This window comes from Zymoseptoria tritici, chromosome 8 (genome assembly GCF_000219625.1).
Source record: "Zymoseptoria tritici IPO323 chromosome 8, whole genome shotgun sequence".
NCBI lineage: Eukaryota > Fungi > Ascomycota > Dothideomycetes > Mycosphaerellales > Mycosphaerellaceae > Zymoseptoria > Zymoseptoria tritici.
The window spans coordinates 973,764-986,544 of record NC_018211.1 but is presented as its reverse complement, the minus strand read 5'-3'; the positions used below and the strand labels follow the sequence as shown (position 1 = coordinate 986,544).

Below are 12,781 nucleotides of genomic sequence, written 5' to 3'. Positions count from 1 at the left end.
ATCAGGCGGACTCCTAAGCTGCCTTTCGACAAGTCCTACGCGGCGCGCCTGCCGGCTCTGGGAAACTCTCCCCATCTGGAGGCTTTCATGTATGGCTGTTCAACTCATTTACCAAGCATGCCTTCTCGCGTCCGGAGCTTGCTGCGTGCACAACGAGCACCATACGCAGGATACGTGACAAAGTTTATTGTCTTTCGCGAGCGAAACGCGCTCGAGGTGGCTCTCTCCTAAAGAACGAACATGTACAAAGATGCATCGCCGCCACTGATGTTGGCGTCCATCGTTTTTCACCGTTCACTCTTTTGTCAGTCCGCCCTTCAGCCTCATCATTATAATCCACCACGAAACGTCTCACATCAACGGCATTGCTCATTGTACCAAGTCCTTCGTCATGGAGTCTTCCACTCTTTTGTCCATGCCCGCGGAGGTTCGGCTCAACATCTATTCATATCTCTTCGAGGATGCTTCAATACACATCGACTCTTCCACATCATCGACAAAACCAGGTCGAGGACGACCTGTTCTTGCACCTCTCCTTGAAACATGCACATTCCTCCGCAATGAGGCAGGGCCCTCATACTTCAGCAGAGTCAGGGTCTGCTCGGACGTATATCAAGGAGTCGAGCAGACAGGACTCCTCAACTGGCTGCACAAAATCGGCGACCTGAACGTCAAGCTCCTCAGAAAGTTCGAGCTCCGATGGAACAACTACATCGACATCACCCTCGACTTGGAGCACAACGCCATCCCAGCTAGGAACACATCAATACAAGAAGAGCCTGCCGAACCATTATTGGGGAAGATCCTCGACCTCGCCAAGAACCCCATCGAGCCCTACTCAGCTCCCAACATCCCAACGCCCGAACACATGGCTCATCTTTCTACTCACAACCCAACAACGAGCACACAAGTCTCTTCACATCACACTCTCTCCATCAGAGGCGTGCCTCGGATCACATGTCCTGAGCTATACTGGAAGCTACATGGCACCAAGGAGTATTGCGCCGCCCTCACGAAGCAAGTGTTCCCCCGGCTGGCTGCCACCTTGGAGGGTCGACCACGGTTGCACCTGACGCTTGAGGAGATCGCACATTTCGTGATGGATCTGGATATGCATGCGGCGCATTTGAGATGGCTGTGGTATTGGTAGATTGTCGTTTCTGGAGCATAGCGTTGGAAAAGAAGTTGCCATTAGCGAGCGAAGTATTGGGACTGGTAAAGCATCGAGGGGCTGCATGCTATCGAGAGGAGACATAGTATCGTTGGAGATGATGGCATTCGGCAGCGCCTAGCATTTGGCAGCGCCTCCATTGGGCCGCGCCTAGCATGGGGCAGCGCCATGCCGGAAGGGTGTAGCATTTGCATCGGGTATAGCATAGACGAGGAAATCTCGAAGATTTGTCCATCCCATCGACGGATTTTCGTCCTTGTCTTGCAATCGTCTTGCCTAATGTCTGGCCTTAGGCATCCACATCATGCTGAGTCAGATGGGAGGCGGCAATTAGGTTGATGCGAACCTGGAAATGCAACAAAACTTCACATTCGATCTCCTCACATTCGATCCCCTGGACATCACTGCTAATACAAGGATTCGTCGATCATGCCCTCGATCGAAACGGACTCAAGAACCATCATATGCGGTTGCACGCCGGAAATCCCTGCGCTCCAGGACCTTTGCCCTCTGGACCTGGCACGACGAAATCTCCCACCTCAATGTGAGTGTTGTCCTGGTTGTACTTGCCGCCGTTGAGGACCTGGACGACCTTGCCGCCTCTTCCCGGCAGGACCGACAACGAGCGCGTATATCCCACCTCCTGCCCACTCGCCACAAGCTTCCAGGCTCCAGCGTCCCCATTCTTCGTGTTCAAGAACAGGCCAGCATTCGACGAGTCACTGACGACGATGGTACCGTTCTCTCCGCCGGCTGGAGTCCAGACGGGATATGGCCCGGCGTTGGCTATTTCGCCCGTGTCCGCACGCAACTCATACTCCAGCGCATCGAGGAACTTGAATGGAGAATCCGCAATGCGGTAGAAGGCCGCCCAAGTAGCCTTTGGGTCAGCATTGGGTCCCATCTCGTAGCTCGCGATCCACTTATTGTTCGCAATCGGCGCGATGGTGATCATGCCCGGACGAAGGTCGGCGTTGGCGTTTGTGACATCGTCCACGGTTGCACTCCAAGTTATCAGATCTTTGCTGGTGCGATGCGCCAATTTCTGGCTGTAGCGAGGGTCACTTTCATCGGAGTAGTACACGGCGAAGGTGTTGTCGTAAGAGAGTATAAAGGGTTCGAAGACAATCCCGTGGCTACCTCCCACCTCGGGGCCTCCGGACTTGGTCCAGCCACCTTTGACGACGCTGGAGACGTACTCCCAGGTGACACCCTTGTCTCGACTTGCGTGGATTTGAATATCGGCCCAGGTGTAGCCGGCTGCGAGCCGGTTGCCAGACAGGATGATTGTACCCGCCGGGAAGGAGCCAACTGAATGGGGGAGCTCGTACAGGAAAGGCTGATAGACGTAGCCACCGGTAATACTGGCGTTGCCATTAAAGTAAGCCTTCGAAAGCAGCGACCAGGTCAGACCGTAGTCTTTCGACTGGAAGATCTGGAGGTATTGACCATCTGCCGGATTGTACATCGCCGTGGCGAGAATGGTTGGAATGCCGGTCTCGCAGTTTTGGTTCAACAGGACTGAACGGCCGTAGGTCCCGCCACTGTGGTCCTTCCATGGGTAGGCATCGGGAGGTGTCCAAACGGTGACATTGTCGAAGATCTCGGGAAGAGGTGGATTTGGTGGAAGAGAACGAGGCTGGTGCGTGCCTTTCACTGCAGCGCTAACCAGCACAGCTGATGCAAAGATGTATGCCAGAACTCGGAGCATGCTGTCGGTAAGGTGTGGACTTCCATTTCGACAGAAATGCTCACAATATATAGACACTCGATTCTATGCGGCGTGCTTTGATGCACGCGAGACGGCGAGATCTCGGCAGCCTCATTTACCCTAATGGCTACAGCATGTACAGGGAGGTCCCTGTGCCTGATGGTGACATATTCCGAACAAAGCCCAGACACGACCAAATATGCATGAACTACAGGGAAACGTGCACAAACAGATACACGAGGCACTTCTTCTGACGGACACCAGCTGCTCTGACCATTCAGCCACATCCGGCACTCACCTTGTGCACGAATTTGCGTGGAAGGGATCGGGGATCCAAAAGATGCGTGTGTTCGCGGCCCTGAAGGAATGCGTTTCTCAGCCTGGCGCACACAGACGTGCTGGTCTGTCATTACTCGTCGACACAAGACGACGAATGCCAATCTCGCTGTCCTGTCCACGACAACGACGCGCGTGGCGAACCACCTTGCCCAACGCTGTCGCCGAAGGTCGATGGCCGATTACACACAGCCGACCTCGCACGATCACTACCCAAGCGGTGGTCGACATACTCATCGGAAAAATCAATAGTCGTATCAACCGTGATCAGGACCCCAAATTCATCGGATCGACAATCGATCTGGCCTGGCTAAAGTCAGATCTACAGGGAGGAGAGCTTTCGAGCTGTCCTGGCTAGCCTCATTGATCCCTCCAGGGAAAGACGCTCCTCGATCTGTTGCATCCAGGATTTGCTGATTGCCGCTCGGCTGAACAGAACATCAGCTCTGTGCATGTGCATGTGACAGTGCTTAGCGCGGGCTTTCGGGTTCATTAGTGCTGTTTCACCCCACTGATTCCTCAAGACAGGCATCGACAATTTTCTCGGGCTCGGATTCGCGCAAATTCGCTTCATGGGCCGGGCAAATCGAGGTTGCGGGCTCCAACCGGCGTGCCACGCGGAGAGACTGCCTCGACATTGGAACGACAAGGAAATTCAGCCTCGAACTTTAGCCGGACCACAGCCAGTATGGTCAGCCAGTACTTTCCGCCGGGGCACGTCGTGAATGGCAGCCGTCTCGCCCGTTAATAACACGACTCAGCTCGCAGCTTGGACAACAGACAGAACAGGAAGAGTCCTCAGACAGCAAAGCACCTGCCCATCGGCGAGCATCTTCAAGAATGTTTTCATTCCAGAGCCGCCTTCTGGTCTGCTTCCTAGGACTCACCGCCGCAGCTTCAACCACGAACAAGGACGCTCTCGCTGTGCGTACCTCAACGGGAATCTTCACTGGCCAGCTCAACCACACGTATCCAAACGTGCGAGAGTTTTTCTCAGTTCCCTACGGCCAAGATACAGCAGGCAAGAATCGCTTACAACCTCCTTTAGCTGTGCCAAGATCGTCTGAAGAGATTGATGCAACGAAATACCCACCACTCTGCCCTCAGTATGTGTCATCGAAGAGATCCATTCGGACGGAGGAGATTCCGCAATTTGTGCCATACTCGGGCGCTTCAAATCTTACCGCAGGCATCTCGGCTCCGTTCGCCAGCGAGGACTACCTCAAGTTAGCAATCTGGACACCGGCTAATGCAACGCCAAACTCGCACTTGCCAGTCGTCCTGTTCTGGACTGGAGGCGGCTTCGAGTCTGGTGGCATGCTAATTCCGGCCCAGCTCCCACCTCGTTGGGTGTCTCGATCGCAGTCCCATATCGTGGTCCCCATCAACTATAGATCAAACATCTTAGGTTTCCCCAACGGAGCAGCTGTCTCAAGACAGAACCTCGGTCTCCTTGCCCAACGTCTGTGCCTGGGATGAGTACGGGACAACATTGCCTGCTTCGGCGGCGACCCATCGAAGATCACCATATGGGGACACTCTGCCGGCGCCCAATCGGCTGACTTGCACAACTTCGCCTACTACCAAGATCCGATAGCACGCGCATTCTTCGCAAAGTCCGTAACCATACTGAACGTCGGCACGCAGACGGCATCAGACACCACCCGTGCCATATTCACCCTGGTGGCCAAGGGTGTCGGCTGCGACTTCCCAAACGATGCCACGGCAGAGCTGGTCTGCATGCAGAACGTGGACTACAACAAAATCATCACCTTCATAGGGCGGTATCAGAGCAGCGGCCAGAAGCCTTCGATCAAATTCGGCACGGAGACGGACGACAAGATTGTGTTCTCAACTTACACTGAGCGATACCAACAAGGTCTGTTAGCCAGAGTGCCCACGATCTTCTCATCTACTGCGAACGAGGGTGGGACTCTCGCGACCTTTGACCCGGATCATCCACTGCAAGGCGTGAATCAAACAGCCGCGAATGATCGCACCGTCAGCTTTCTTTGCGGTGCGGCGAAGTCCGCGGCTCTCAGGAAGGGCCTCGGGCTGCCAACGTACAGGTATCAATATGCTGGAAATTGGACGAATCAGAGCCCTTTGCCTTGTGAGTACACTTCGTATCGACTAGGTCTTGTCTAATGTCCCGTATGCTTACCTCCGCCGTGTAGGGATGGGAGCATATCACGCTAGCGATCTGACCATGCTTTTTGGGACTTATGCCGACGGCGTGGGGTCATCTTCGCCGCTGGAGATCGAGACCAGTGAGACAATGGAAGATCTGCTATTGGCGTTTGCTCGGGACCCTTGGCATGGATTGACGAAATCCAGTTGGCCGGCGTACGATCCCAAGGCCGAGAATGGTGGCACTGTGCTGAGATTCGGAGCTGACGGCAAGGCCGTGCAGCAACTTGGAGCGCATGACGTTGAAGCGATTTGCTCTGGGAAGGGCACGTATAACCCGTCTCCATAGAATAGCGGCACCGGGAGAGAGAAGAGGGGCGGAGTAGATGCTTTGCTGACCGTGCGTCTTGATCTTACGGCATGTCACACCATAAGTGCGTCCATCTCTGCATGGATCTGACGTGCATGTCGGTGACTCTGTGTATAAAGCTGGACCATCACAAACTCGCACGACTGTTCGTACGAACATTGAGCTTCACACCAGATCGCTCCAAAAGATGTCAACTCTCTGCCAAACCTGCGGATCTCGCTTTCCCGACGACTCCGAATCCCACCAGCCCGTATCGCACTTTTGCATCGGCATGGACGGTCCCAACTTGGTGCATGACGACGGCGTACGTTGACCCGCATCCTGGGAACATTGAGATCCTGCTGACTTGAGTCCAGAAGATTACCAACGTTACGGCAACGTCTGAGAAGAGCACGCCAGCCACTACACCCAGTGAAGAGAACGCGGCTCTGCATTGATTGCGGATGGAAGCTGCGCAGATCAAGTCTGTTCTGTGGTCAAAGTCGAGCGAGGAGAACGTGGTGATAAACGATGCTGAAAGACAGAAGTGAGAGCTGAAATGGGTGTAAAGGACGTGAGCGAGTTTTTATTTTGTAGCCTTCAACGATTGGGTTCGTCAGACCGAACTTGATCGCCTACTGTGGATCACAAAAGTCATTGACGCTCGCCTTACTCACTCGTCATGGCTGCATGGCACGTGTCATCGGAACTCGACCGCCGGAAAGAATCTTGACCCGCCGTAGCCCTTCGCAATAACGCTCTGCACGTCGACGTTCGACCGATGCGCCCAGAGCTTGATCAGAATGAATCTCCCAGATACGGCAGGTTCGAACTTGATGGCGATCTTGCACTTTCCCTCGCGGATGCGAAAGCGCGCTCGAGTGACCTTTGGATCCAAGATGCCATCATCGTAGTACTCAGTCTCCTCCGGTTGGCCACGCTTCGAGTAGTAAGATTGTGAATTTTGATGATAGGTGTATAGATCATGCTGGCCATCATGACCTGCTTCGTCTCGTTGTGGTGAGTCCTCCATGCGAGAGCGGGCCATCATGGCGTCCAAGTGCCGTAGACCCCACGAGGAACTTCGGTCACCGCCTTGGCCGAGTCGTGTAGCATTGACGCCTGTCCAGCGCTCGTCGCGTTCACGATCTCGCTCTCGTTCGCGTTCTATGCTTTGCATCTCTAGCCGACGCCGCATGTTGTGCAGTCGTTGCAGCCGGAAGTCGAGCACTTCTTGCGTGGAGTTGTCCTCTGGTCCTGCTTCTTCGTCGCTGAGGAGAGTCACGGGAAAGGTACTGCTCTCGGCAGAGACAATGATGTCGTCGGGTTCGGCGGATGAGGTGCCTTCGCAATGCGCCTCTGAGTCGTAACGGTCAAAGCTGAATCTGCTTCCACTGTAGGCATCTTCGACCATGCCAAAGGGTTGGAAAGAATGTTCATCATTTTGAGCATCAGCAGCATCGTTCAAGGTCGGGTCCCGAAGTGCATCGGCGAAGGTCAGAAGCTCTGGTGACTGACGAAAGCTTCGGCGCCGACCGTAAGGAGGCGTATGAATGCCGTGGAGCCTGGCGTGTTGTGGCGGATCCATATACTTTTGCAAATCCGCCAGAGTCATGGCAACGTAAACGATTCCTTCACGGACGCTGAAACGTGTCAGTCAGTGTCAGCGTAAGTTGAGAATGGAAGAGATGTACGGTGCAGAGAAACCATGCTCAGGAGAAACGATGCTACACCGTCGTCAGCGGAAGGAAAAAGAAAGGAAAACAGGAGTGATTTATTTACTGCAGCTTTTCGAGACAAAACGGTGTGTCGTCCGCATGCCGAAATACTATGCCGCTGCTTGGTCTATCAGAACAGTACACGCTCTTGTCGTGCCGGAGCAAGTTCTGCGCCCCCAGGTAGGTACTTGGATGGCGTGGATCTCTGTGCTCGCCACCATCGCAACTGATTATGTTCAACTTCAATCTTCCAGCTTCTACTTGACCGTAATGGCCGTACTTGATGGGTAGTTGTGGTGTCGGGGAATGGTCATATTCCAGCCTTCTCCGCTTAGACCTCCGCCGCCTGTTGTCCTCTTCTGCTTGCTCGTCCTGTAGCTCTGCACTCGGCGAACGCTGGCGACGTCGCTGAAGCGGTTCGATAAGTGCTCGTCGTGACGGATGCGTTGAGGCTCCCATCTCCGCGAGATCATTGGCCGCCATATCTGCGGTGGCTCTCAAGGCTTGCTGGAGGCGACGGCGGCGAGTATGCGGTGTTGACGACCCGGTAGACGCTGGTGGCTCATCGTACAGTCCGTACTGTCGGCTATGTCAGCTGACAGTCTGACGATGGCCGCGCGTGGCACGTGAATGTCCTTGGGAACATACACGCAGTGCACGAAGCAGCCGAGGGTCTGGCATATCGATGCTGCCGTCTTTCCCTACGATCTGCTAGGTGGTCGGGGGAATAAAGTAGTGCAGTATGAATGTCGAGTCTGAAATATAGCTCAGTCTTGTGAGAGGGAATGAAGGATCAAAGACGGGCTGTATCGCGACTTGTAATGATCATGTGAGAGGCATTAAGCATGAAGCGCAATGTGGGGGGCTTGCATGCGATGGAGTCGTCGCCGGCGCCGCTAGCGGTAACGGGAGCGTCCGAACCGACATGCAGGGATTGGCCAGTGCGATCTTCAAGAAGTTCACGAACAGGAACCTCTCTTCTTCACCAACATCATTCTGCCTGTGGAACGCAACATCGAAACATCAAGCCTGCGCCAGAGCTTGCATAACGTCGTCGGCGAAGCATATCATCTTCGCGACTCGCCAACAAAACCTTCAAGCCGAGCCAGTTCCTCCTTTTCATTCACTTCGGATTTACTTCGCTTGTGACAGCGACAAACGTGGTCCACGGCAAGAGCGACCGCTCTTTCAGTACAAGAATGTCGGCACCCACAGAGCACGTCGATGTGCCTACGGTCGAGCCATCGAACGGCGCCAATGGCACCCACGGCGACAACACAAACTCTCTTCCACCCGCGACCAACGGAATTTCCACTAGCGACACGACCACGATGGCACCCGGACTGAGCGCCGATGAGATGGCCCAATACGACCGCCAGATTCGTCTCTGGGGAGCTGAAGCGCAACAGCGCATTCGCTCCGCCAACATTCTTTTGGTGTCGCTTCGTGCGCTCGGCACTGAGATCGCAAAGAACCTCACGCTTGCTGGAGTCAGCTCGCTCACGATTATCGACGAAGACCCAGTCACCGAAGAGGATCTCGGAGCACAGTACTTTCTTCGCGAAGAAGATGTCGGCAAGCCGGTAAGTCGACGTGCGTGTAATGGAGGAAACAACTCTAACATCCTGACAGCGCGCCGCGTCGGCCATCCCGAGAATACAAGAGCTCAATCCTCGAGTGACCGTCAAGTCCGGTGGCAGCTTACAGCAACTCCTCACTCAAACGGAAACATACTACGCTCCATTCGACTGCATAATAGCATGCGATCACGATATGATGACTCTCTCCCTGATCAATACCGCAGCTCGTGTGGCGAGCAGACCATTCTACGCTGCTGGCATTCATGGTTTCTACGGATACATCTTCTCCGATCTGGTGGGCCACGAGTTCGTCATCGAGCGGGAGAAGTCCAACGTGCCGACCGCAATCGCTGCTGAGACGTTGACCCGTTCCGTCATCGGCGTCACCGAGAGAAAGGAGAACAACGGTAAGAACACCGAGATCGTCAAGAAGCAAGAGGTTTACTGCCCGCTCATCCTGGCCAACTCTTCGCCGCTGCCTCCGGATATCCTGGGCAATCGCCGCAAGCTCAAAGCTGTGCCTGCTTTGCTCCCTTGCCTGCGCGCACTCTTCGACTTTCAACGTACCTTCGGCAAATTTCCCGAGGCCAGTCAACAGGATATCGTCTCGTTCACCACACTCGCTACCACGAAGCTGCGCGAACTTCAACTGCCACAAGAGACTCTTCGTGCCGACTTTCTCCGTAGCTTCATGCAGAATATCGGTTCCGAGATCACACCGACCGCGGCCTTTGTCGGCGGCCGCCTCAGCGAGGATGTGATCAACGTTCTGGGCAAGCGCGAGCAACCGATCCAGAACTTCGCACTCTTCGACGGCGACAGTCTCGATGGTAGGATCTATTGCCTGTTCAGTGTGCCACCGGAGCTCGCTTTCGATGCGCTACAACCGATGCCGATGGGTATGCCTGCGGTGGGCGACATGTCCATGAACGGGCAAATGCCGGCGCTACCAGATATGTCGATGAATATGGGCATGGGTATGAGCAACGGTACCGCAGCAGCGCCTCTCGAATGAAGCAAGAACAGAAAGCAGACCACTAAAAGATGTTGACGACAGTAGCAAGCGGCGAGCTTGGGGCATGGAAAGCTGTGACCTGTTGGCAAATGCACTCGACAGAACAGCAGAATTAGGAGTACAGAGGCTCTAACGACTGTAATCAGCTAAAGCCTTGGAAAAAGCGCCACATGGATGCTTACATCCGTCACGCCACGAGAGCTCTCAAGGAGCGATGGAGAACACTTGAGTCTGCGGAAACGTCTACAGGACTACAGAATGTACTTTGTAAGCTCTTTCGCATCAGCTATTCATCTCTCTCGCCTTCCATCCCAACATTCAGTACTTAAAGACCCGACCCACAAGCTCCTCACTTAACTTCCAGCATCTTCGCTGCTCAAGCTCGCCGATCGCCCACGGGTATATGCTCTCATCTGGAAACGGCACCTGTTGCAGCTTCTCAAGGTAGCCACCGTTGAATTCTACATCTCGTCAGTTGCCGGTCCGGAGCAGATCCACAAAAGCGAAGAGTTCAACTTACCTTTCACCTCGGGCGAGAACGCAGCAAAGACGTGCGTGGCGATCCCCTGGTCTTCACCGATGACATCCAATCCAGCCCAAGCTTGCGGAGCACCGACTTCGATGTCGCGTCTTGTCAAGCTGGCCATCAGTTCGTCTCTCGTGTGCACTCCCGAGTTATACTGCTTATGATGACGCCAGAATGAATCCCAACGGCTGTCAGACCTCTCGAGTCGAGTCGCACAGCGAGCTCGCGAGCGAAGAGATGGTTTGCACTCTTTGATTGGCCGTATGCTAACCATGGATTATAGCTCTCGCCGTCCTAAGGAGCTGTCAGTTGCAGGAATCCACTAAGATTTGTACAGTCTCACGTGGAAGTTGTAGTCATTGTATCGAACATGGCCGAGTCGATAGCCATCGCTACTGACTACTACTACTCTCGGTTCAGGAGCGGACATGAGCTTCTCCATGATTAGATTCGTGAACAGGAAGTGGGACAAGTGATTTGTCTGAAATGTCGACTCAAAGCCGTCAATTGTCTTGGAGTACGGCGGTGCCATGACGCCCGCATTGTTCACGAGCACATCGATGTGCTCTGTCTGGGCAATGACCTCTTTCGCAGCGGCGCGGACTGAGTCGAATGATTGGAGATCCAGCACGAGAGGTCGGACCTCCACTTTTGAGTCTTGTCTTGAGTTTCTTTCAGCTTGGAAAGACTGCGACCAGCTAGGATCAATAGCTTCAGGCCCTGTTCCAGAGACGAGATTGTTTCTGCGAAGAACGCTCCAAGTCCGCCGGGAGACACGCCCGTGATTAGCAATGTCTTTCCCGCGATATACGGTGCCAGGTCTTGGGCGAGGTCGGTGCCTTTGGTGTTCACGTCGAAGCGTTGAAACATGGTGGCAGTGGAAATGATCGACTAGGGAATCGGCAGATGCTACCGTGAAGTCGTAGCAGCACAGGGTCGTCTATATAGCACTTTGTGATATCGTCGGCGGTGTGGAACTGTTTGCGGTCTTAGCACGCTATCGCCGTTGAGCCTCGACGCTGGCTCATGATGAGCCGTTATTGGAGCCTGACGACGAGGAAGTAATGACTGGGTTGAGACCATTTCGCATACCCTCTATTGTTAAGAGACATGCCGTGTTATGCCGTGTCGTCGGCTCTTCGACACCGTAGAAGCCGGTCCCCGGCACTGGCTTCGGCAGTCCGAGTGCGGAGCATCTCCTACTCCTACTTGAGCACTCAATGCCTTTTACTTTGAAGCACCAATAGCCAAAATCTACCAAAAATTCAGCATCTAGACAGCTTTAAAAGAACGCGAAGAGTCCACGACCATGGTCTTCTACGAGCCGGGTTCGACCAGCCACGGTCTGCCCCGAGATCCATTCAAGGTGATCTCCACAACATCCTCACAACAACCCTAAGATAAAACGAGCCTAATATATCCTAGTCTTGCGTCACTCCACGACCAATCGGCTGGATAGCGACTCGCTCAAGAACAGGCGTGGACAATCTCGCTCCATATTCACAATTCAACAACCTCACTTTCGACCCTCCATACGTCATGTTCTCTTCAAACCAGACCTTTGACGGCAACCGCAAGGACACCGTGGTCAACGCTGAGAGTTCAGGAGAGTTCGTCTGGAATATGGCGACTTGGGACTTGCGGGAAGCGGTCAATGCTTCGGCCGAGTATTTATCTCCGGACGTTGACGAGTTCGAGAAGATCGGACTGGAGAAGGAGGAAGCTAGTCTCATCAACGTTCCAATGGTGAAAGCGTCGCCTATCAAGTTCGAGTGCAAGTATCACTCGACGATACGACTGCCTGGTAATCCGCCGATGGGTACGGTCGACGTTGTTATTGGGCGAGTGATCGGTGTTCATATCGATGAGAGGATTTTGACGGATGGGTTGGTTGACCTAGGGAAAGCTATGCCGATCGCGAGGTGTGGATACTATCAATATGCAGTGGTGAGGCCGGAGAGCTTATTTGAGATGGTGGTGCCTGGTGATCCGAAGATGTTGGTCGGGTTGGAGGGCAATGCGAGTGGGAATCGGGCGATGGCAAATGGGGAAGAGGCCGAAGTGGCGCCTTCAGAGACGAATGGCAAGCAATGAAAATGCTGTTCATCCAGGAAAGCAGAAAAGTTATCAAGAGACCTTCCTGCAATAGTTTGGTGCCTGTGATAAGAAGCTAAAGTGGAGCTCAAATGAATCTTATGAGACATGTCTGCTGCTGCGGTGAGCAACCCTGATACGCCGCCAATAC

At 54.0% G+C, this 12,781-nt stretch overlaps 6 protein-coding genes across 6 annotated transcripts; 3 read left to right on the top strand and 3 right to left on the bottom strand.

Annotated features, from left to right (window-relative positions):
• Positions 1-1,631: 1,631 nt before the first annotated feature.
• On the bottom strand, positions 1,632-2,882 carry MYCGRDRAFT_95102 (uncharacterized protein; the record flags this gene model as incomplete). Its single annotated transcript, XM_003849953.1, has 1 exon — positions 1,632-2,882. The coding sequence occupies one exon, from the start codon at positions 2,880-2,882 to the stop codon at positions 1,632-1,634; it is 1,251 nt and encodes a 416-aa protein (XP_003850001.1).
• Positions 2,883-4,058: 1,176 nt separating this feature from the next.
• On the top strand, positions 4,059-5,697 carry CES (Carboxylesterase/lipase/ esterase; the record flags this gene model as incomplete). Its single annotated transcript, XM_003850374.1, has 3 exons — positions 4,059-4,680; positions 4,816-5,331; positions 5,396-5,697. 3 exons carry the CDS (start codon positions 4,059-4,061, stop codon positions 5,695-5,697), a joined length of 1,440 nt encoding a protein of 479 aa, XP_003850422.1.
• Positions 5,698-7,299: 1,602 nt separating this feature from the next.
• On the bottom strand, positions 7,300-8,213 carry MYCGRDRAFT_100939 (uncharacterized protein; the record flags this gene model as incomplete). Its single annotated transcript, XM_003849952.1, has 4 exons — positions 7,300-7,340; positions 7,392-7,424; positions 7,480-7,994; positions 8,064-8,213. Coding segments are annotated over 4 exons (621 nt in total), but the record flags the coding sequence as incomplete, so codon positions are not given.
• Positions 8,214-8,427: 214 nt separating this feature from the next.
• On the top strand, positions 8,428-10,010 carry MYCGRDRAFT_74650 (uncharacterized protein; the record flags this gene model as incomplete). Its single annotated transcript, XM_003850375.1, has 2 exons — positions 8,428-8,998; positions 9,048-10,010. The coding sequence occupies 2 exons, from the start codon at positions 8,615-8,617 to the stop codon at positions 10,008-10,010; spliced, it is 1,347 nt and encodes a 448-aa protein (XP_003850423.1).
• A 318-nt stretch (positions 10,011-10,328) lies between these two features.
• MYCGRDRAFT_95098 (uncharacterized protein) lies at positions 10,329-11,406 on the bottom strand (the record flags this gene model as incomplete). Its single annotated transcript, XM_003849951.1, has 5 exons — positions 10,329-10,471; positions 10,531-10,649; positions 10,808-10,830; positions 10,880-11,234; positions 11,348-11,406. 5 exons carry the CDS (start codon positions 11,404-11,406, stop codon positions 10,329-10,331), a joined length of 699 nt encoding a protein of 232 aa, XP_003849999.1.
• Positions 11,407-11,845: 439 nt separating this feature from the next.
• MYCGRDRAFT_87117 (uncharacterized protein) lies at positions 11,846-12,630 on the top strand (the record flags this gene model as incomplete). The annotated part of the gene is made up of 2 exons (XM_003850376.1): positions 11,846-11,902; positions 11,962-12,630. The coding sequence occupies 2 exons, from the start codon at positions 11,846-11,848 to the stop codon at positions 12,628-12,630; spliced, it is 726 nt and encodes a 241-aa protein (XP_003850424.1).
• Between the last annotated feature and the right edge of the window lie 151 nt (positions 12,631-12,781).